At 38.1% G+C, this 24497-nt stretch overlaps 1 protein-coding gene across 1 annotated transcript in view; it reads right to left on the bottom strand.

Annotated features, from left to right (window-relative positions):
• ROBO1 (roundabout guidance receptor 1) overlaps window positions 1-24497 on the bottom strand; it is a 74527-nt gene that overhangs the window by 23800 nt on the left and 26230 nt on the right. The window contains exons 12-16 of the mRNA XM_060150751.1: window positions 19880-20034; window positions 16998-17333; window positions 14684-14791; window positions 11492-11633; window positions 8052-8300 (exon numbers count right to left, since the gene is read on the bottom strand). Coding sequence (XP_060006734.1) covers window positions 8052-8300; window positions 11492-11633; window positions 14684-14791; window positions 16998-17333; window positions 19880-20034 — 990 coding nt within the window. The remainder of the gene's footprint in view (window positions 1-8051; window positions 8301-11491; window positions 11634-14683; window positions 14792-16997; window positions 17334-19879; window positions 20035-24497) is intronic.

Here is a 24497-nt window from a genome sequence, read left to right as displayed (position 1 = left end):
GACCATCAGTGAAGGGATGTAAGACAGCCAACTTCACAATGAAAGGATGCTAGCATTGTTGTATTTGTTGTATTTGGATAATTCACATTCTGTGAAGCAGAAACATCTTCATGTTAAATGAGGGCTGGCTTTTAACTACTACCACCCTGTACAAATGCTGAGGAAAGACAGAAAAATTTATTCAAGCCATCTGTAAACAAGGCAAGCCCAGGGAACGTGTGATAAACCTGTACGGTTTGAAATATGTAATATACTCTATTTGAAAACAAAAAGCTATTTCAAGATGCTGCACTCAAGTGGGACTTGCCACAAATGAACCTCAACCCTCTCAGTTTTTCCCCCTGAGGGGTTTCAATGTCTTCTGAAATAATGTACAGCTACATGGCTGCTAATCACAACACTCTAGGCTCCTGCAAAAATGATGCCTTCATAAGCATGTTCAAGAGAAGAAGGGAAAAAGTCCATTGATTTATGAAAGCAGGTATTTATATAGTTTACCACATAGCATTTACCAGGCAAAAGATGGAAGGGGGAAAAGACATACCTTTGAGATTTTTTTTTAAAACTGGCATAGTTTCAATACTTTGTGTAATTAACCATTAACTGGTTTGTAAACAGACAAAATATTTAATTTTTCTTGGCCTTCTTTCTTTTCCTTCCAATTATATCATACTCAGTTCATCTACGGTAATAAAATATCTATAAATTTCCTGTTCCATACATAAAGTTTACTTTTACTTTTCAAGAGATTTTTTTTCACTAAATATCAACTACAGTAAACTCAATAGCACCAGACACTTTTGAAAACAGTATATGTAAATACATTTAATTTTATTATTTTCATAGTTATTGTCTGAAAAGAGAGAAGATTCCTATTATGCTGGTCATCTAGTTTATCTAGTTTTGGACAAAAAATGGAATATCTCAGAAGCTAATGAGAATGCCCAAACTGCAATATCCATAATAATGCAAGTATGAAATACTTATCTAGTTAAATATTGCAAAGTTATAATGGTTTTAGCTCAGGAATTTCTTATTCATATACATTACACTATTTATAATGCCCCTAATCAGTAAACATAAAAGTAAAAAACGGGGCTTCCCTGGTGGCGCAGTGGTTGAGAGCCCGCCTGCCGATGCAGGGGACACGGGTTCGTGCCCCCGTCTGGGAAGATCCCACATGCCGTGGAGCGGCTGGGCCCGTGAGCCATGGCTGCTGAGCCTGCGCGTCCGGAGCCTGTGCTCCGTAACGGGAGAGACCACAACAGTGAGAGGCCCGAATACCGCAAAAAAAACAAACAAAAAAAACCCCAAAAAAGTAAAAAATGTATTCATTCTTTACTGTGTACTAACTATGGTGAAGGAACTTTTAGGTTCTGAGACCAAAGGGATCACAAGGACATGGCTTAGGGAATGGTTTACCGTTTATACTTTAAGACATGGAAGGATTCGATTTTAAGGTACTCATACTTAATAAAGCTAACTATGTATCAGTCCGTGGCAGACTGTATTTTGCAAAGATGTCCATAACAATATCTTCCATCCACAATGCTCTTCTGGGATGAGAACCTGCTATCCCTCCATCGAGAGAAGGAGTTTAGTTCTAAGTTCCTGAGTCTGGGTGGACCCTGTGACTGCTCTGACCACAGAACGTGGCAGAAGTGAGACTGCCAGTTCTGAGGGTAGCTCTTAACTGGCCTGGCAACTTCCTTTCCCTGCCACGTAAGAAGTGCCACTCCGCTGAGATTGCCGTGTCATGAGAAGCCTGGGCTGTGGTGGAGAGCCCCTGGAGGATAAGACTCCATAAGGAGCCAGAGAGAGGTCACGGAGCACTGAAACGTCAGGCATGTAAGTGAAGAAACTCACTTCAAAGTTGATCTCACAGCCCCAAAGAGCAGAGGAAGCCATGTGGGTCGGCGATGAATTGCCCAGGTGAATCCTTTCAGAATTCCTGACTCATGGAGTTGTGAGTAAAACAAAACGGTTTTAGGTGATTATGTTTTAGTGTAATTTGTAGGCAGCAATAGAAACAGGAACTTAGGGACTATGCTAGAAATTCAGCTAAATAAAATAGATATGTTCCTTGACTGAAGGGACTTAGAGTCTAGCGGAGGAGACAATTAATTAAATACGCAATGGTAATGCAGTATTCACAAAGCTCCACGACAGAAGATATCTAGGGCACGCTGGGAACACATAGAATTGGCTTCAATCTCAGAGCTGGGACATCAGGGAAAGATTCTAATGAGAGCATCTGCCATTTAATCTTGGATCTAAAGGATATGTAAGTGTTAGCTCCAAAAAAAGAGAGGGGATAATGGTGTCCCAGGAAGATGAGAAGGCAAGTGGTAAGACCTCAAAGTGGTTGAGAGTGAGGCAGGAGACAGATGGGCCCCAGGCTGAGTGCCTGGAGTTTGTCCCCTGTGGACAGATATACCAAGATGAAGACAATAGCAGGAGGGAGGAGAAGCTGAGCCCTGCCCAGATGAGAGATAAAGAGACCACATATTCCTCATTCTCCAAGTCAAGGAGACCTTCCCGACTACACACACACAGAAAGGCTCCTTGAAGGACAAAAATGCAGGGGGGCGCCACCCCATAGTAAGCAATGTCAACCTACCCACAGACCTCTTCGCTGGAATCCATCTTGGCTAAGAGATGCGCACGCACACATGGGAGGACCCTGAAATAAACCAAATACTGACTCACAGCCAGGCAAAGCAAGATGATTGGCCAAGGGAAACCCGGAAGAAATGCCCCACGTAAGAGATTCAAACTACCACGAGGGTGCAACTCTCTCTCTGAGCCCGCCTGTGTGTGCCTATTCACACGTACTCTTTTTCCCTCTAATAAACACTTTACTTGTTTCACTACTTTCTGTCTCTTTGTGGAAATGTATTTGTCCCTGGCCTTGCCACTGGCCACTGGTCCCTGGTGGTCTAGTGTCTAGGATTCAGCGTTCTCTCTGCTGCGGCCTGACTTTGGTCTCTGGCCGGGGAACCGAAATCCTTCTTCAAGCTGCTGCAGGCTGAGGCCACCCAAGATCAAGAGCACTAGTCCTTCCAGGAACTGGAAGAAACTTAGAGTAAAGGCAACAGGAACAGGGAGGAGGGGAGTGGCAATGGGTAGGCAAAGGAAGGCATGCAGTGGTCAGGTCACAAAGGGCCTTGATTGCTACATTAAGGAATCTTGCCTTTATTCTAAGGGAAATGAGAAGTCATTGAGAGATTTTAAGCAATGGAGAGACTTGATCAGTGTCGCATTTTAGGAAAATGCCTCTGCACAGTCTGCAGCAAGAAGATTAGATTGAAGAAAGGGCAAGGCTAAAGGCAACAAAGACCACTTATGGACCATTATAGCAATACAGGCAAGAGAAAATGGCTGTAGGAAGTAGGGAAGTGCCTTTATGGCTGGAGATACATGTATTGCTCTGAGTGATATTCAAGCAGTAAAAATCTGCAGGAACAGGTACTTGGATATAAGGGTCTGATTCCCTAGAATGAAATCTGTAGAGAAATACCTGCCTATCTTTAATGAGCGCATCATGAGGGGAGTGGCAGGATGATGAGAAACAGAAGTCATCTACTGATGGGGTAGGCATCCAAATAGGTTAAAGGTTTGAGAAGAGGCTTGACTCAAAGACTTAGAGATGGGAATTACAGCATTATATATAGTATCAAAAAGGTGGACATGACTTAAATGCCCAATATTAAGGAATTGTTTAAATAAATTACAGTATACATTTGTTTAACGTGAGTATCTGAACTGTAATTGGCATGGAAAAATTCACTGTTCAGTGAAGAAAATACCTTATAAAATTATATTGGCATATCACAAATTCAAAGCAGTGCGAGTACATGTAGAGACAAAGAACAGAAAAGATCTTTACTGAGTTCTTTTTTTGTTTGTTTGTTTGTTTTGCCGTACGCGGGCCTCTCACTGCTGTGGCCTCTCCCGTTGCGGAGCACAGGCTCCGGACGCACAGGCTCAGCGGCCATGGCTCACGGGCCCAGCCGCTCCGCGGCATGTGGGATCTTCCCGGACCAGGGCACGAACCCGAGTCCCCTGCATCGGCAGGCAGACTCTCAACCACTGCGCCACCAGGGAAGCCCCTGAGTTCTTAATGGTGACCATTTCTGACAACATAGATCATTGGTACTTTTGTATTTTCATTTTGTTTCTATGTATTTTCAAAAATTTCTATGGTAAACATGTAGAATATACCTTCAGCATAAAAGAGCAGTAATAGTTTTTTGTTTAATGGGCTTTCATGTACTTCATATTAGTGCCCAGTGTTATTAATAGTGTACCTTCATAGACTGAAAGTCATACCTTTTAAAAAAAGGCTGAATGTAGTCAAAGAGGATTTTGAGGGCAAACACCCAATGCATCTCCCAATTATACCTCTTCACTTTGAGTTCACCCCCGCCAAAACAGCAGGGAGTCAGTCAACTCCTCTAGTATCAGATTCCATTCATCAGATACTTACTGAAGAAGGCTTTGTGGAACTCAATGACGTGAGTAGGACTTGAGCTCTGCTCTCAAAGAGCTTTTAATTTAAATAGGGAAACAGATGCAAACAGCCAATGCTAATGCAACATGAAAACCTGATTAGCGTGGTAGCAGAGCTGTGAACAGGCCACTGTCAAGAGTAAAGAGAAAGATTAGTTGATTTTTGCCAGGCGACAAGAAGAAAGTTGCACAGGTGGTGCATTTGAACAGGACTTGGAAAGATGAGAAGTGTTCATCAGGCAATCAAAGAAACAACATGTGCCAAGACGCATGTGCTTAGTGAGGGCGCTAAGGATTTTGGGGACAGTCATGAAAGGCAAGAGCGGCCTGCCCCTCCTGCTAGCCCTCCGTGGGCCGGAGAGTGGCATTGCTGACAGGCTGTTGGTGAGTTTAAGACAACAGGGAATTTCAAACAGACTAATTAGAAAAGAGGGTGTGTGGAGGGGTTGGGAGGGAAGAGGTAAGTAAAGGAAAAAGGATTGTAAAAGGCTTTGAATACTGGGCTAAACGGTAAGAGCTGACTCTGAATGGGGAGTAACATTACCAGACTGGGGGGTAAAGTAAGATAATATGGAGAGTGGACACAAAAGGGGAGAGAGGAGAAAAGTGGTGGTCAGGTCAAGGATGTAGCAATATTTCAAGAGACAGGGACTGAGGGCCTGCTCTGGGATTCTAGGAATGGAAACATAGGAACAAAATCAAGAGATATTTTGGAGTTAGAAAAGAAGGGGCTTGGTGAATAACTTACTTTGGGGAATGGTAGGAAGATAACAGAAGAAATCAAACTATAAGATAATTACACTGATTTCAAAATCCCAATTTTTTGTGTTTTTTGCCTAGTCCCTTGGCTCTTTTATTTTTAATATGTTGGTCAAATAAATAAGGATTAATGATTCTAAACAAGATAGCCAATAAAGGAGGAAAAGGAACAAGTTTGAAAGGTCAAGTGCAAAGAAAAAGAATTTGATTTCAGACATGTGTAGTCTGAGATGTCCACCTGAAAATATCACGGTAGCGCTCAAGAAAAAGGGCTGGGCTGGCGAAATCAATGCGAAAGCCATCAGAATATAAGTAATACTTGAACCAAGTGTAAGGATGACAGCATAAGGGTGAGGACAGTAGGGAACTAATATTTGTTGAATACTTATCCTGCTTTAGATACTTTATATACACGATTTCATTTACTTCTCACAAGAAATCAGAAAATTGTTATCACTGCAGAAAGCATAAGTGTAATAAAGACGGAGAAGCCTTTAGACTGACGATTAAGAGGTTACCTTCCGAAGCCTGATGGAAGCAAAATGGTATAAGCCAGCATACAGGGGGCTGAGGTGTGAAAAAGAATTAGGAAGGTAGAAGTGATTAAAGAATCCTACAGGGCTTCCCTGGTGGCGCAGTGGTTGAGGCAGATGCGGGGACACAGGTTCATGCCCCGGTCCGGGAGGATCCTGCATGCCGCGGAGCGGCTGGGCCCATGAGCCATGGCCGCTGAGCCTGCGCGTCTGGAGCCTGTGCTCCGTAACGGGAGAGGCCACAACAGTGAGAGGCCCACGTATCGCAAAAAAAAAAAAAAAAAAAAAAAAGAGAATCCTACAGAGTAGGAGAGAAAAAGAGCAGGGTGACTGAAAGGGGAGGCTAAGGAAAGTTTAAATAGTAGTAAGGTATATACACTACCATGTGTAAATAGATAGCTAGTGGGAACGTGCTATAAAGCACAGGAAGCTCAGCTCGGTGCTCTGTGATGACCTAGATGGGTGGGATGGGGGGCGCTGGGAGGGAGGTCCAAGAGGGAGGGGATATATGTATACATATAGCTGATTCACTGCATTGTACAGCAGAAACTAACACAACACTGTAAAGCAATTATACTCCCCCCAAAAAAGCAGTAGGGTTAACAGTGAAGAGAAAGGATTGAATGAAGAGAAAGAGGCTGAAAAGTCAAGATAGATAAGTTGCTTTTTGATCGTGACCAAGAAAGGTGAAGAGGGTGACATAAGGAACACAAAAGAAGAGCTGGCCAGGAAGACTGGGTGTACCACTTGTAACACAGAGGAGGATGGTGAGGAAATAGGTAATTTGAAAGAATGAGAAAAGAATGTTGAGGTATTTCAGAGCTAACAGCCTCTATTAGCGTCTCATTTTCTCCGAATAAGAGTGGCAGAGATGCTTGTGACCTTAATAGGGAAAAGAGATGCCTTATTTATTCTCAATCTTCCTGAAGTTCCATGAGTTAATAATACTAAAGTTAAATGTCTGGCAATCCAACTTCCCCCTTGCCACACAGAAGAAAATTTAACTGCTTCCTTCATTTTAGAGAGTATATGAGTTAAATTTGGCAATAACCTCTTACTCGTAGAATTAAACACTGCAAATTCTATTTTAACCTACAGAATTCAAGCAGCATAAACCAGAATTTGTTATTCATTCAAGAATATTGAAGGAGATCTTCTGGGGCAAATAATATACTCAGTTTCAAATGATATTAGGAATACAGAAAGTAATATATATGTAATGTGTCAAGGGCAATAAAATAGTACAAACAAGATCATCAATAGTGAGAGAAGTGCTGACATGATGCAGCAATAGCTTTTATGTGGTAGAAATGCCAAGTGAAGGATTCGTGCAAAACAAAAATATACTCGTTAGCAATGCTGAACATATAGGTTAAAGAAAGTCTAGGAAACGCACATGCACACACACACACAAACACACACTACTAAGTAGCTTGGACAAAAGGACTGCAACCTAACATTCAATCAAAATACATGTACCTGAGTCAACACAAAATGAATATACCAAATTCATGCTTCTGTAACATTACAGCTATGAAAGAACAAATCATTCTGCAGACTTAATTTTAAAAGACAGGAGAGGGACTTCCCTGGTGGTCCAGTGTTAAAGAATCCGCCTTCCAATGCAGGGGATGAGGGCTCTAAGATCCCACATGCCTCGGGGCAACTAAGCCTGTGCGCCACAACTACTGAGCTCGTGCGTCTCAACTAGAGAGACTGCGTGCCACAAACTACAGAGCCCACGTGCCCTGGAGCCCACGCGCCACAACTAGATAAGAGAAAACCCGCACATCACAACTAGAGGGAAGCCTGCACGCTGCAAGGAAGACCCCACGCAGCCAAAAAAAAAAAAGTTATTAAAAACAAAAAATAAAAGGAGAAAAATCTATTCTTCACAGACTAAAGAAGTGATATGCCCACGCATAAAGAAAACTAAAATACAAAATCATCAATAAAATGTTACAAGATTAGCAACCCATATATTTACTACATGATCTCCACCTGTTTATCATAAGTGGGTGAGAATTAAGGCACATTATTTTATGGTTGCAAGTTCACTGGGATCAATTAATCTAATGTTCTGATCAACAATATTACTTGATATGCTAATTACCAAGGCATACTGTGTGATGATACTGGAAAAAAGCCCCATGTGACCTGAAAATTACTTCATGTAATAGCATTCTGTAAATGCCACTTAGGAGTGGAAATTATCTGATTTGTCAGTAAAGACTGGTAGCAACGTACCTCCTGTCGGGTTGGTGCTGCATGTGGCCGATCTCCTCTGGACAATCCTGTAACATGGGCTGGAGTTCTTCCTGTGGAGAGGGGGTCAAAGTGGCAGTGGACTGATGGCTGTAAGACACGGCAGCTGGAGAAGAAGCAGCTCCCCGCACAGGAGGAGTGGGGCCTCGTTCATCTTCCTCCTCTTCTAGTTCACCTTGTTGCAAATACATCCTGGCTGGTGGCACAGGACATGGCATTTCTTGGTCATAGCTAAAACAAATTATAAGGACACTTAGACTGACTTCAGGTTATTCAAATAAACTATTTGTATAGTTAGTGAAATATCAACTTTGGATTGCTTTTGAAATCTGAATCTTCTGGCCACGTTAAGAAGGTATTGTTTAAAAAAAATAGTTCACTGTCATAAATGTGTGTGAATTGTTATATATAACATTTTTTTCTCTGAGGGATTACAATTTAATTGGTTCATTACAGGCTCTGAGAAGTCATGCAATAAAGAAATCTATTTAACATAGTTTAATTTAGTAAACCCCAAAAGTGTTTGATATATTCTATCCCTCCAACTCAACGTGATCTCTAAAGGATGACTCAAGGATGGTCTTGCAAATAATCCAAAGATGATATGCTAACCTCTGTGAAAAATTACTCTTGAAAATCCCTTCAGAGGGAGGTACATTGGAGATCAAGTTATTAGTCCAATACAACCCACTTTTCCTCGAAAATTATAATAGATCACTATTTCTTCAGTTGAGCACAAAATAAAGTACATAGTACTTTGTAAAGTACATGGCTTGCATTTAGGATGCTGAATGAAAAACACAATAAATAAAATAATCAATAAACAATAAAATGTCCCTTCTACTCCTCTGCTAGAGCTGTGTGGAAGCTCTAAATGGATCTGGGGAACATTCATGACTTTCTCTTTTACCTCAGGGCATATGGTTATTAATTAGAATGGAAGTAACTTAATGCATTATATAAATTGTGTTAATGTTACCCCTCTCTCTTGTTCATTCTCCACCACCTGACTTGTTTACCAGAACTTAGGAAAGTTGATGCTCATATAACATGATTTCTTTATATCTTCTTTAACTGAACTAATCCTACCATATTCCTCTTGGACACTTTTTCCTGTGTTTCCTAGGTATCTTGTATTCATCCTGACATTTCTCTCTCTCTTCTACCTCAAACTGTTCCCCAGTTCATTTCTATTCTACTTCTAAAAAAAAATCTCTAAAGTCGATTCCTTTTTCCCCATCCTCACATTGTTTCCAAAATTACTTTATTATAATATGCATCACTCTCTGGTTATTCACCTGCTTTAAAGTAATAAATGGCTCTTTAATTGCCTAGAGGATAAAATACGAGGACCTAAACAAGGCATTCAAGTACCTGTATAATCTGGCTTACACTTGCCTTCCCAGCTTCCTCTCACTCTCTACCATGTGTTTCATATTAGTTCTCATGTTAGTCCACATCCCTCTGTGGTCTCAATGTCCAAAAAACCCCTCCTCTTGATTGAGAAACTTCTCATTCGTTAAGCTCAAAAACAAAAGCAGCGGGCTTCCCTGGTGGCGCAGTGGTTGAGAGTCCGCCTGCTGATGCACGGGACACGGGTTCGTGCCCAGGTCCGGGAAGATCCCACATGCCGCAGAGCGGCTGGGCCCGTGAGCCATGGCCGCTGAGCCTGCGCGTCCGGAGCCTGTGCTCCGCAACGGGAGAGGCCACAAGAGTAAGAGGCCCGCGTACCGCAAAACAAAACAAAAACAGGAAAGCTTCATTCTCCTCAGAATCAGCCTTTCTTTTTCGGGCACAGCTGCATCCCTTGTTTTTTATTTTTTGTTAAACTATATCGACTTATTTCATTTTATTCCTATCTTTGGTGGGTGGACTAAAATAGTAATGAATGTTGTTAATATAGCCCAGGAAATGAATTTTTTTAAATATAGCCAATCCTGGTTATTTGCACATTCCATATTTGCAGATTCACCTACTTGCTAAAAAATGTCTGTAACCCAAAGTCAATACCCATAGCACTTTTGTGGTCATTCATGGACATGTGCAGAGAGGCAAAAAATTTCAGTCACCTGACGCATACATTCCTAGCTGAGGTCAAACAAGACAACACTCCACCTTCTTGTTTCAGCTCCTTTTCATGGCCTATAGTGCCATGTTGTTCACTCTCTTTTCTTTTCTTTTTTTTTTGCGTTATGTTGGTGAATTCCCTGTTTAAAATGACCCCCAAGTGTAGTGCTTTAGGGATGTCTAGGGTTCCCAAGGGCAAGAAGGCTGTGATGTGCCTTAATGGAGAAAATATGTGTATTAGATAAGCCTTGTTCAGGAATGACTTACAATGACATTGGCTGTGAATTCAATGTTAATGAATCAACAATACATATTAAATAGGGTGTCTTTAAACAAAAACACACATAAAACAAGGTTATGTATGGATGGACTGACAAAAATGTTGTGACCAGAGGCTTGCAGGAACCTAACCCTGCATTTCTCCTAGGAGCATGGCACAGTACTCGCTAATTCAGTGATTGGAAAATTAAAGTACAGAGACTTTGTTTCCTGGCATAGTTGGGACTGTAAAACTGTGTTTTGTTTTGTTTTTGTTTTTTTGTGGAGGATGAAAGAACAATGTCTTCATTTCTATAATGGTCATTAAAAAGACTATTTTCAGGTCGATTTGTATTTTTTGTGTTAATTCTCCACCGATCACACTAGTGAAGCTGCTGTTTTGTTTTGCTGGGCGGGACCATGTCCAGTTCTACAGAATCTGGAGTGAGGAAGAAGCACGCTAACTTCCTAATTGTGGATAATCGTGTGGATTATTTATACTTGTAAAATCCTTGAGAGAGACAATTCAGTAAGTTTAAATCTCTACAGTTTTCAGCAGAATGTGATAATATCTAAGAAGAAACAGTTTTCAGGATACTGTGGCTGTGGTATAAATCCATACAATTATTTTATGAAAATTTAGAGATGTGCAACAGAAGTTCTGATATTTGAAAAATACAAAATCATACACAGAGAGTGATATATATGTGGTCTCATATAAATTCATATATATTCATGGTCATATATGTAAACTATGTATACAATGTAAAATATTTGTAAATATAAATATGTAAACTATGTGTGTGTATAGATGTGTGTGTGTGTGTGTGTGTGTGTGTGTGTGTATATTCAACTCATGATTCTTAGTTCCAAAAGAAGCTTCTAAGATGCAAATTCCTTTTTCTGGCAACACTGAGGAGGGTTTTTAAGTTGTGCTGAGCTATCAGTAGCTCAGAGAGAGACAAATGTTTTATTCAGAGACAGATGTTCATGGACCCTAGGAGTCAGTCTCCCTTGGTGATCGAGTTTAACAATTACTTAACATGGGTTTAAGGAATCATATTATTCCACTTACCTCTGTTCTAAATCCCTCTTACCTTTCATCTACAGAAATACTGTACTCTTCACTAGCGCTCTGAGGTGGATGCACCGGGGGAGGAGGAAGCAGGTCTGCCCAGTTCATGCCACCTTGTTTTGGTACCTTGGGTGTCCGTGCCCCTTTCTTGTGCCCTTGACTCCCTTGAAAAGAAATAAAATGCAAGTCTTTTACTTCTGGACTTTAAATCTTTTCTATTATCCACAGGTTAATTATTTTCTGTAAATATGACCTTATGATTCATATATAGAGAGAGATAAACCCACTCTTCTTCATTAATTTTAAACAGCACTTTGTACGATAGAAGACGCAGAATATTGCCAAGTTTAACTGCAAAATAAACAGGGAGAAAGCAATAAAATCATAAATGAATTTCACAAGTCATATCATTAATAGTGATCTTCTTACAGCAATTAATTGCATTATGGATTATCATCTAAAACAAATGAGCTGAAGACATATTTTCTGAATTGCCTTTCTATTATTTAATTGCTGGAACCTAAAATACAATATGATACAGATGCGATCTATTACATTTCCACTGTTGCATTAAATCACTGAGTATATATAATTTGTCCTTGTCCATTGAAGTGTTTTAGGCATAATGAAATTACTCGTTTTTGTCAGAAAGGCAGGTGCAGGTGAAAGTAACTGCTGGAAGAACTAATATATCTAACAACAAAAGAAGCAGAAAAATGATTTTTAAAAAGGAACAGAAATGGGGCTTCCCTGGTGGCGCAGTGGTTGAGAGTCCGCCTGCCGATGCAGGGGACACGGGTTCGTGCCCTGGTCCGGGGAAGATCCCACATGCCGCGGAGCGGCTGGGCCCGTGAGCCATGGCCGCTGAGCCTGCGCGTCCGGAGCCTGTGCTCCGCAGCGGGAGAGGCCACAGCAGTGAGAGGCCCGCGTACCGCAAAAAAAAAAAAAAAAGGAACAGAAATGTTTTTAGCCACTGTTTCTATAAAATTATGGCTTAGAGTGAAATAATGTTGCTTGAACATTCTTAGACATTCAGAATAGCTCAATTATCCAAGTTCCCCAATGTTCTGATATTAGATTTGGCATATTCTTTAAACATAGGTAGCTACACATTTTGGTATATTCATTCTAAAATAATTCTGGGTCAAAAGATATTTGGGGATAAAATGGTCTTTATCCTCCTCCTCCAATATGATACATTTTAGATTCTTATGTAAAATATAGACAATGAGTCTATAATTATTTTTCTCATATGATCCCTTAAATTCAGTGAATTGTCTTGATTTTTTTTTTTAAACCTTTCTGAAACAGCTCCAAGTTACATGGTACATGAAACCAAGTCTGAGTACATTCAGTGGGCCTTATTTGTTTTTAAGTCACTTGGAAATTTTCTAATGGCAGTGTTTGTTAAGCCAGATGTTCTTGCACTGGTATGTTACTGCACCAAGTGTGGGCTGAGGGACATGCTGTTATTCATAAATTATGACGGTCAGGCTTCTGCTTATGTGTCTCCATTCTCTCTTCCTCCACTCAGTTGTCCTGTATTGGAATGGCTATGCATGTATTGTGGAGTTGACTATCCCCAGAGCCTTCCTCTTGACTTCCTGGCATACATCTACTGTAACAACTCCGTCTGTCCTGAAAGGCCTAACATCACAAATCTCTCCTACACTTAATTTAATTGCTTCATTCTCTCCCCTAATTACCATCAGATTTCACATCTTTGTATCTTTTTACCACATATGTATCTAAGCTGAGGGATGAAGAAAGTCAATTGAATATTAACAACCTAGAATCATTTTTTTTCCATTAAGACATGTTTTTCTCTTTAAGTGGCTAAGAATTCAAAGAAGAAACACCATGAGACATCAAATATGAAAATACTTCATATACTTTTCCCAAGAGTACATCCTTGAAATTTTTCCCTTAATTTTAGGGTTTACTTACTTCGAAAAAGAAAAAAAAAAGTTGTTTGATAAGATTTGATTGTTAAAAAAAAAAATCAAACCATATATAGTAGAACAAGAGTAGATCTAGAAAGGTATAGGAGCTATTTCTAAGATCCTTAATTCAAATAGAAACAATTTCAATCAGTGACAAAACACAGCCTAGAAAATGCCAAATCAGCATGCCTTAGTAAAATGCAAATACCATCTCCATTACAGAAGAGAGTTAGAGACATTTGGCTAAAAGCACCTACCAGCAACTTTAATCCAGTTGCTAGGAAGTAATATTTCTATCCTCTCCTGGAGAAACAAACTAGAGTCAAGATCAATTGGTTTTGTTCTCATTGTGGTATGACTTGTTGTGGTGCCACATGTTAGTTCTAATAATGAACCGTCTTTAATTAGAAAAACAGGACTTAAGTACCAGCAAGCTCACATCTGCAACCCCTATCAGGAAAACAGCTGGCAAACAGCTGCAACAGCATGAAGACCACAGGGAAGAGGCTTCAATGTGGCTTCTGAGGCACTTAAAGACTGAAGTTGGGAAGTTGCTTTACGAGGTTTTAGAGCAAGAACTGAGTGAGGGATAGTAGAGAGATTATAAACTGAGGCAGGTTCCAACTGTACCTAAATCTCATGATATTATCACTTAGGTTTTTGATTCTGCTCAAGTGTACTCAAATTTTATATGCTTTAAAAGCCTTCCTTCAAATGGTAACATATTTAGCAGATTAACTATATGTGCAACATTTTTAAGTTATATTTTTGCTGAGATGGAAAAAAGTTTCAACTGCCTTTAAAGATTAAGTCATGCTTCTGGTTTTAATAAAGGTTTTTAACAAGGAGGGAAATAGGAGCCTCAATCTTTGTTACCAAATAGAACATAAAAAATGGTAGCACAGGGAGATCAGCTCAGTGTTTTGTGACCACCTAGAGGGGGGATAGGGAGGGTGGAAGGAAGAGGCAAGAGGGAGGAGATATGGGGATATATGTATATGTATAGCTGATTCACTTTGTTATACAGCAGAAACTAACACACCATTGTGAAGCAATTATACTCCAATAAGGATGTTAAAAAAAAATGGTTTAGTGAGTGAACAGTCCCTCCAGTTGCAGAGACAAGACCCATCCCTGGAAGATTCAAATCATATAAAGTGATTAGACATGTCATATACACATATCAAATCATTAGCATTCAAGTTGTAATCTTGAAATGTACCATCCTTTTAAAGGAGAGATTGGCTTTCTCCTTGGTTTCCCTTACTTACCAGATGTACTACTGCCCCGGTCTGAACTATTGTAGGATCCTCCTGTATTCTGGTCATATGATTGATTGTACGGGATAGTTGGAGGAATTGTGTCATTTGCACGATAATCTAGACATTTCAGATGGGAAAAAAAGTAAACATTTATTTTGGTGCCTCAATCATTTACCAACGATTAAGCTTTCAAACTATCATGTTGATCACCTGCTAAGATGTACGTAAGTGTTCAGAATGAAAGGTCAAGAAAAAAATCAAGATCTTTAAACATGTCTCTTTTAAGATTTATAAAATACAAACTCATTGCATCATCTTCTACGCATGAATCGGAATGAATCCTACCAGGGACTATTTCTTCTTTTAAAATACTTATAAGTTAGCTAAGGCAGAAATCAGATTTGTTTGACTTCTTATCTTTAAAAATATAGTAACAAAATAATTTTAATAACAAGAGATCGGGAAAATGTCATGTGTGTGAATCATTAAAAAAATAAAATAATAAAATAAAACATAAAACTGAAACTTGCCAGGAAGGTTATATCTAATAAAAAATATATCCATGTTAAGAAGATGAAGTATCTCAGTCTCCCACAAATGCTTCTGCTTACTTAGGCAGAGGTGAAAATCCAAATGATAAACTCACCACTGGAATGTACTGAGTAATAATCTGTCAGGCTAGCTGCATTCCAGTGACTTTATTATACTTGGACGTACCAAGTCTGTTTATAAGCAGTATAAACAATAAATCAGAGCTCTGAAATACTTGTACAGAGGACTGTCAGACCTTTCCAAAGTCCACAATAAAGCCATATACTATACAGGAATAATATGACAATAGTTTGAATTCCCACTGTAAACTTTACAATTACAGAAACTCTCCTATTCATCTTTGTCAGTCTTTGTCATGAACTCATATATTATGCTAAGTGGAATAAGTCACACAGAGAGAGACAAATATTGTATGATATCACTTACATGTGGAATCTAAAAAATACAACAAGCTAGTGAATATAACGGAAAAGAAGCAGACTTACAGATATAGAGAAAAAACTAGTGGTTACCAGTGGGGAGAGGGAAGGGGAAGGGGCAATATAGGGGTGGGGGACTAACAGTTACAAACTATTATTTATAAAATAAGCTACAAGGACATATTGTACAACACAAGGAAAATAGCCAGTATTTTATAACTATAAATGGAATGTAACCTTTAAAAATTGTGAATGACTATATTGTACACCTGTAATTTATATAATAGTGTACATCAACTATACTTTGAGAAAAAAAATGGTTAAAAAATAAATATTTATTGAATTGGGTTATTATACCAATCAAATATTTCCTTAAACTGGGAAAAAAAGCAAGGTAACTGTATTATTAAATTAAAATGTATAACACTAACTTAAATGAAATGTTTGTCTTAAGTTATCTTTTTGCAGTCTCCAACTGTGATAAGTTGTTCCCAACTCAAACCTAAAAAAAAACAGAAATCTGTGTTTCCAATTATCTGTAATTAAATGTATTCTTTACCTGGACACTCATACACAATTGTCCTGACCTATTCAAATCGGAGCAATTCCTTTATTTCCAGAGGTCTAACTTTACAAATCATGTTATTAAAGCAGTAGTCTGAGGGACTACAAAGAAATCAAACACCTATCTCTTCCAACTCACCCATATTGTAACAGAGAAACATTCCCTTCAGGCCATAAAATATTATTCTGCTGCAACAAGTTAACACTAAGAATTTATTTTAGGTTCTATCGTGACAGACTTCAAATCAGGTTACCCAAAGAAATTTAGGTTCCGAAATCATACATTGCAGCAGTCTTAGTAATCACATGAGGTAGGAGAAATATAACAAACTGAACCGCTTCTCCAGTTCAAGTTTAATTTAATTATTTTTCTTCAGTTTGATAAAAAAGCCATTCGTTTATATGACCATGTAGAAGCAATTATCTTCCATTCTCGAGTGGAAAGAATGGGAGAGTCTATTTATTTAAAATGTGAGGTATTGTGATGGTTGTACCTCTGCCTTATGAATAAAAGATTGTCCTGAGCCATCCCTCACCTACGATTAAATTTAAATTAATCTCAAACCATTTGAAAATACTTATATATTATTCTAAAATCAATATTCCAAGGTTATTGTTGTGCTAATTAACTTCTTGACACTGGAAATTTTGAAACCAAAGAAATAAGAAAACCTTAGCGACCAAAGAAAGATTTCACACGCTAGTTGCAGACAAGCTTCGGCATGTAGTGCTGAAGGGTTAAGGATGCCAATACAGAAAAGGATGGGAATAAAGGCAAGGCTCTTCACCTTTGTTCAGTTTGTTTTGCTCCATGATGTTATACTGAATTGGTGCCACTTCTTGTTTCTGCTGTCCGGACGGTTTCCAGTGCTTCTCGCTGGAGTCCCCACTGCCATTGTTCATGTTGTTGCTGAGGTTTGACTGGATGAGCTGGGTGGTGGCATAAGGGGTGGGCTGCCCTGATGGATTGACAAAACGCCCATCCTTCAGATTTGGGCTATTGAAGGTTTTCATCTCATTGATTTTGTTACTAAGGTCCACATCACCATAAACAGTTGACTCAGGGAGCATCAGATTTGTTTGTTTGTTATCCAGTTGGTTGTTATAATTTGCTATACAATCAGCTATGTGCAATGGAGAGGAAAAGGAAAAAGTCATTCTGCATGGTTATTCGTTTTCAATTTCCTTGTAAGTAGTTTTGTGAGTCACAGTAAAACTGTTCTATAAAGTATAAATGGGCTTAAATATAATGAATAAAAAGGACCAAATATTCTTATGTCCTTTCTAAAGAACATAGTCAAATGTTCTTTCTAAAGAAAAATTGAGTGAATAAGAGAGGACACGTAATTTATATGGAGCCTAAATAATTCTGAACTTCTGCTAGTGTTACACAGTTTATAAATAATGCACCCAAATTAAATAATTTTCCTTTAACAGCCCCATTAATGGGAATTGCACTAAAATAATATATACACGAATATCTTTATGTGCCAACTTAACATTTTCTAGTCTGGAGTTACTGAACTATTTGAAGTTACTAGTTAAGCTTATAGGTTAAGAATCCAGACCAAAAAAAAAAAAAAAAAAAAAAAAAAAAAACCCCTCTGCCCTCAGATGAAAGAACTTGAGATTTCAATATTTTATAAAATAACTCTACTCAAAAAATATGAGGAACAGAGGTAAAGTGACAGTAAATAGTGCTCAGGAGAATTTTATTAGTTTTCTCCCTTGGTCACGCAGGATAATCATTATCAGGAAAAGATGTTATGTAATCATTTTTCATGGTTTCATAATGACACCTCAAGAAGTATAAAATGACAATAATGATGGCAAAATGAATCATAGTAGCAAGGGCAATTTATCAAATAACACCTGAAATAATACCTAATATGTCTAATATTTCAATTTCACTCTAATTTTCTCTTTCTTTAAATATTTGAGTGAAATAACTAATATATATATATATATAGGAAATATTCAAAGCCTGTATCTGAAAATATTCAAATAGCAGGAAAAACTTAAATCATCATTTAAAATTGAAACATTTTTAAAATAAAAAATTAGTCAAGTTATAATAGTAAATATACCACTATTTTAATTCATAGTGGCTACAACATTAACAGGTCACCTTGAGGATAAGTTTTCAACTGGATATCCTAAAATATGATAAATTAACACGGTCACTACTAAAGATGTAAAAATGAATATAGTTTTAAGAAAAATCTGCAACTTCTCTATCCTACTGAATTCAACTACCCTGCATTTCAACAACAAATGATCAGGGATCAGGGATATCTGATCAATCTGGCTTTTAGTAATTCTTATTTCTAATTTCTAGGTATTAAGTTTTATATAATAGCGGTTAAACAATATTTTTAATGGCAATATGGTTGTGGCAATCTCGTTTTTCTTTGCTAATCTTTCCATATGAGTAATATCCAATAGAACTCTCTCAGATGACGGACACACTCTATTCTGCATTGTCTAACATGATAGCCACTAGCCACATGGGGTTAGCTAGCCACTTGAAATGTGGCTAGTGCAAATGAGGAACTGGATTTTAAATGGTACTTTATTAAATTTAAACTTAAATAGCCACCTGAAGCCAGAGGCTACCATATTAGACAACACAGCTCTACATATTAATTTAAATGGATATTGTCATTTTTTCTTTTATTGGGCTCAGCATAATCTTTCTTTTACTTATAATTATGTGAGCACTTCTTCTAGACAACTAGGATATGGACCTCTAGAGAACATGGACTTGGTCACATGGATATATCATTTCCATATCCATATCCAATGGAGGCTATGATTTGTTCTTTATGGTGTATCACACTTTTTACTTAAATGCCATGTCCTATTTCCCTTTTCCTTAACTCCATTTTACTTCTATAGTCACATATTTTGATTCTTTATGATTCTTTTTATATTTCCTATATTGTGAATGAACGTTAAAAGGTTTTTTGTAAGAATTATTTGTAATTTTCTGTTTTTTCCTTTGCATATTGCATATTCTACATCCGAATTTTACTGTCATGTTTTAGCATGAGATTTTAACGAGCAATTTACCACACATATTTCTGAACCAAAAAGACACAATACAAAATTAGTATTAGTATACACACCTGCAAAAGATATACAATTCATGTATCTTAGGATTTACTAGTATACTATAAAAATCTAATTTTGAAATTCAGTTAGCTTTCATTTAAAGTTATTTATTACCACCATATAATTATTATTGTTGCTGCTATTAAAAATTTGGTTCACTCAAACTATAGATCTATTGATCTGCTTTATTCTTAAAATCTTTAAAATAAATACTATAAATAACTACAATTAAAATTATAATTACATACATTCTCATGAAGATGAATACTTTTGTATAATTTCATTTTTCCTTATTTGCTATCTATTCTAGGATTTATATTCTCCGTTCTCCCTTTGCATACTGAGAAACATTTTTGGGTGGAGGGTGAGGTGTGGAGATATAGGGATGGAGAAAATATTTGAATCAGGCTAGTTTGCTAAACCATGGTTAATAGTTCATGAAAATGCTGATTAAATTTCATTTTCAGTTTAAGGAGAAGAAAACGAAAGTTATCTCCTCGTGGCTTGTTCCTAACAATGCCAAGCTTGCCTATCAAGCTGTCTCTGTGCCTCTAACCTGGGCGACTATACGTGGTCAGGTTACTGTCGCTGTTTCCATTGCCTGCTGTGCAACAGTTGATGGAGCACTCATTGTGATTGTTCCCAGTATTAGGCCACGTGTCTGCCAGCCATGGCTGCGTGGCAGGTTCACTGATGTTGAGAAGTCCTGGCCTAAAGAAAAAAATATGTATAAAAGCAAGTTTTATATAAGTAGCAAATGATATTTCCTATTCAGAATTCCGGAAAATTCTTCATCTCACTATTCTCACAAATAATTTGGTCAACTATGCCGAAAGATATACTAATTCCTTTTATTTTACAGACAAGGCAACTATAATGTAATGTTCGGAGGCATGCCTCAGTTTATAGAGCCATTATGTTGTAAACAGTGAGACAAATATTGTACCATTTGTAATGCTCTACTCCGCCTTCAGTCACAGTGGCTAAAAATCAAACATGGAATCTAAAAAATGTGGATACTTATATTTTGTAGTGTTTTAGTAGCATAAAGAATATTCTCGTTAAGACAGCTTGCATTTCTTAATTTTTGACCCATTAAAAAATAATGATCCTTCTCACAACTTCATTAAAAAATGGAACAAGCTTCTTTACTGAGATAAAGGATGCTTCACAGTAAGCACATTTGCATAGTTTTCTTCAAAACCATGTTTCAGAGATAGTGAGTTTGGGGCTCTGTGACATTTTGCAGAGAGCCTCATCAGTGTTTCAGTGCACAGTTCTGTAAGCTTGTCAACATTTTCTGATGGTGACAATGTAAGATGCCTTAAATCCTATATAAACAAAGGAAAGCTACTGAATTAAATCTGGTAAAACGTTGTCCACTGTAAGAAATATTAGCGCTCATGTTTTTTTTTGCACGACAGATGTTAATCCTCTTTCACTGTGCATTGGGAATGCAAAGTACATCAGCAGTTATTAATGGCAGCCCTGGACCACCAGTGCCAGAGACACAGACTGAAGTCCAGGAATGGAAATCCTGAGGTCCTTTTCCAATACTGACTCCATTGGATAATTCAGCAAAAGAGGTGATACGATGCATGATGTACTGTCAGATCCACAATAAACAGACTGGCACTACAGAGTCTGAAAAGATTTTCTTCATGCTTTCATTTTCTTTGCTAAAGTGCAATAACCACACTTTCATTTACCTGGGAAGCAAGAACCTGACATTTCACTCACCATGGTTCCTATGCTGGCATACAGAGAATCAACCGAGGAAACTTTCTATGCAACTGATGGTTATTTGAGGAATAATTCACTTCAAATGAAAAATATGGATTTATAAGTTATACATCTGTATACGTATATGTATATATGTGTGTATACATATATCTGTAATAATAATGAACGTTTACCCTTTGTTTACAATGTGTGAGGCATTGTTCTGACCTTTATATGTATTAACTCATTTAATCTTTCTAATAATCTACAGAGTAGTTACTATTATTATTCAGATTTTAAAGATTAGGAAACTGAGATACCTGAGAAAGGTTAAGAAACTTGTGCATGGGTACACAAAGTGAGCGAGTGGCAGAGCTGGGATTCAAATCCAAGGAGTCTGTCTGTAGAATCCACACTCTAAGCCAGAATACTATAAACACATATACTGGAGAGTGCTGAACTTTCCTAAAATCCTCAAACATTCTTAATAAAAGGAAGAGTGGGGTAAGGTCTGAAGTCTAAACATTCAGAATAATGCCGTTAAAACTGAATAAATTTACTATTAAAATTGTTGATAAAAATACGCTTTGAAGAGCCATGTTGCTGACCTGTTAAAATGTAAAACATTTAAATGCAAGCTGCATCACAGATACCTGGAGCTTTTGAAATCCATGTTGGTTATAGAAATTCTGCACCTAGTAGTCTATAGCTTTCCTTATTTTCTCGTGAGCTTAAAGTGTGTTATCACTTTTAAAATTATTAAAAATAGGGGCTTCCCTGGTGGCGCAGTGGTTGAGAGTCCGCCTGCCGATGCAGGGGACTCGGGTTCGTGCCCCGGTCCGGGAGGATCCCACATTCCGCGGAGCGGCTGGGCCCGTGAGCCATGGCCGCTGAGCCTGCGCGTCCAGAGCCTGTGCTCTGCAACGCAGGAGGCCACAACAGTGAGAGGCCCGCGTACCGCAAAAAAAAAAAAAAAAAAATTATTAAAAATAAATCTCCATATTTGATACTGTAGAAATATTATAGGATGTTTGAAGTACGGGTCAAGCCTGTCTTACATGTTTCAAAAGGAATAGACAAAATTTTCATGCTACGATTCCCTCAGAAAAACACTTTTAAAAGTGAACGTTTTGATATCATCAGAGGCTGAAAAGAACTTTTCATATGTATGGGAGCTTTCCAACAGGAAGTAGGATTAACAATTCACATCCTAGCTTTCAGTTCAGACTTTTGTTTGGAATGCTAATTATCTAGGGAAGAAGGTTGAGTCATGATTACTGGCCCATAATGAATCTTAAAATGCCATGGGTATATTTCAGAGAACTCTGAGGAAGTCAAGGTCATATGTAGCTACTCTGATAAGGGTGTTAGGGTCTTTAGAAACTAACAATCTCTCAAGCTATCTTTATGCATTTAAGATGATCTAGTGTGTATGAGACAGATTTAGCTGCTCAAAAATAAGAAATGAAGCAGAAACAAAACACAGTGCTGGTTATAGTGATTAATATATGTCGGAAATATTATATAATGTTACCATATTTTATATATATAAAAATGCAACCATTTTATACATATATATCATATAACATGTTAGTTGTTATACTTTCATGCTAATATATGTGAGTTTGGTCTATTTTTTCCTTGTGTTCAAAAAGATATTATCAGGGAAAGGAAGAGACTAGGGCTCCCAAAAACCATACTTAACTTCCAGTTTATATTAAGGGGATAGTTTTGCGTCACAAAGGAAAAGAGGACAGATGCACTTAAATAATTATGTGGCAATTACCTTCAATTCCTCTGCTCCTGTTACTCCAGACATTCCAATCACTCACTCCAAAAACCAACCAACCAACCAACCTATTTGAACTCCTAAACCACAAAATAAAATACTGATACTAAAGGGTCCAGGGGCTGGGGAAAATAGTGAAGGGGCCCAGCAGCAAGGGTTGCCTGTAGGCTGTCTCCTCTTTCTTTCGATAGCTTGAAAGAATTCTGAAGCCCAGGAAGAAGCAAGGGATAGAGCTGAGAGTGGTCAGTCCTTCAAAGAGAAGCGAGGCCTGAACTCTTTCTTTCTCACCTCCCACTGCCAGGAAATGTGCTATCGGCATTCTCGACCTGGTTAGCCTGACTTTCCTATGCCTTTCTTCAGGCTTTCTCTGCTGATTCCTGGTTTCTGCTGTGGTTTGGATTTTAACCAGGTTTTCATTGTTTGGAAGAGGAGATCGAGATGTGTGAGGTAAGGAAACCAATGAATAGAAACAGCCACTTAAGATCCATGATCTGCCACTGGATTACACTGCAAATCCTTTGCCCTTTTTAAGTTGAGAAGAGGTCTTTTTGCTTCCCGCCATCCTCGTTTTCCCTTTTATGTGAAGAGGGAAATTCACAGTTTAGAGAACGAGGAGAGCTCTCAGGTTCTCCTTCTCTCTCAACCTTCTCCTTTATCAGAGTAAAATGTCCAGGGCCCCAAACTCTGGAATGAGTTTGAACTCAAGTCTTCTGACATTTGTTTACTCGATAACTCATCCATCCTTCTTTAGATACTTTTTGGTGATATCTTTCAAAGATCAATAATTCATTTATTGAATTTATGGATATAATCCAATAAATTACATTTATTGCATTACAAAAATTCATGCATTTAATTATTGATTAATAAATCACATAGCCTCTAACTCCAGGATCTCACATTCTATGGTGGGAAACAATCATTTAAGCCAGGAGTTAGAAAACTATTTCTATAAAGGATTAGAGGGCAACCATTTTAGGCTTCGTGGGACATATATTTTCTGTTTCAACTACTTAACTCTTCCATTGTGGTGGGAAAGCAGTGATAGACAATATGTAAACAAGTGAGTCTGGCTCTATCTTAATAGATCTTTATTTACAATAACAGGTGTCAGACCAAATTCAGACCAAGAGCCATAATTTGCTGACCTCTGATATAAACAAAAGATAATTGCATTACCTCTCATTAGGTGCTTAACTGTGGTATTTATACAGCACAAAGAGTTCACGGAGGACACAGAAGGTGAACCTCAGCCAACTAACAAGGGGAAGGGGGACACATTACGAGCTGATGTAATAAGTGCATAGAAGAGAATGCAATATTGGTGATTGGCAGGTGGGTTGACACAGTGGATTGTAGGGGGTGGCACACAGAGATATGAGGAGGGCTACAAGGCCCTAGAGGTTGTGGGTTTCACATGTTCTGTCCAGTTTGGACTTGCTATTTTAAATATGGTGTGTTCTACTGAAACTGGGATCTTCAGAAGCTCAAAGACATGATCCATATTGCATTTCAAAATTTCATTCTGGTTCCAACGGGCAAAGGGAATTAACAGGAAATAGTTGTAATGAAGGTAGATGAAGGCAGGACTGCTGGGAGCAATTTTAACAGATTAGACAAGGGACAAAAAGAGCTTGAAGTGAAACAATACAGCGACAGTGAA

Source organism: Lagenorhynchus albirostris, chromosome 5 (assembly GCF_949774975.1).
Source record: "Lagenorhynchus albirostris chromosome 5, mLagAlb1.1, whole genome shotgun sequence".
NCBI lineage: Eukaryota > Metazoa > Chordata > Mammalia > Artiodactyla > Delphinidae > Lagenorhynchus > Lagenorhynchus albirostris.
This window is presented reverse-complemented; position numbering and strand designations above follow the sequence as displayed.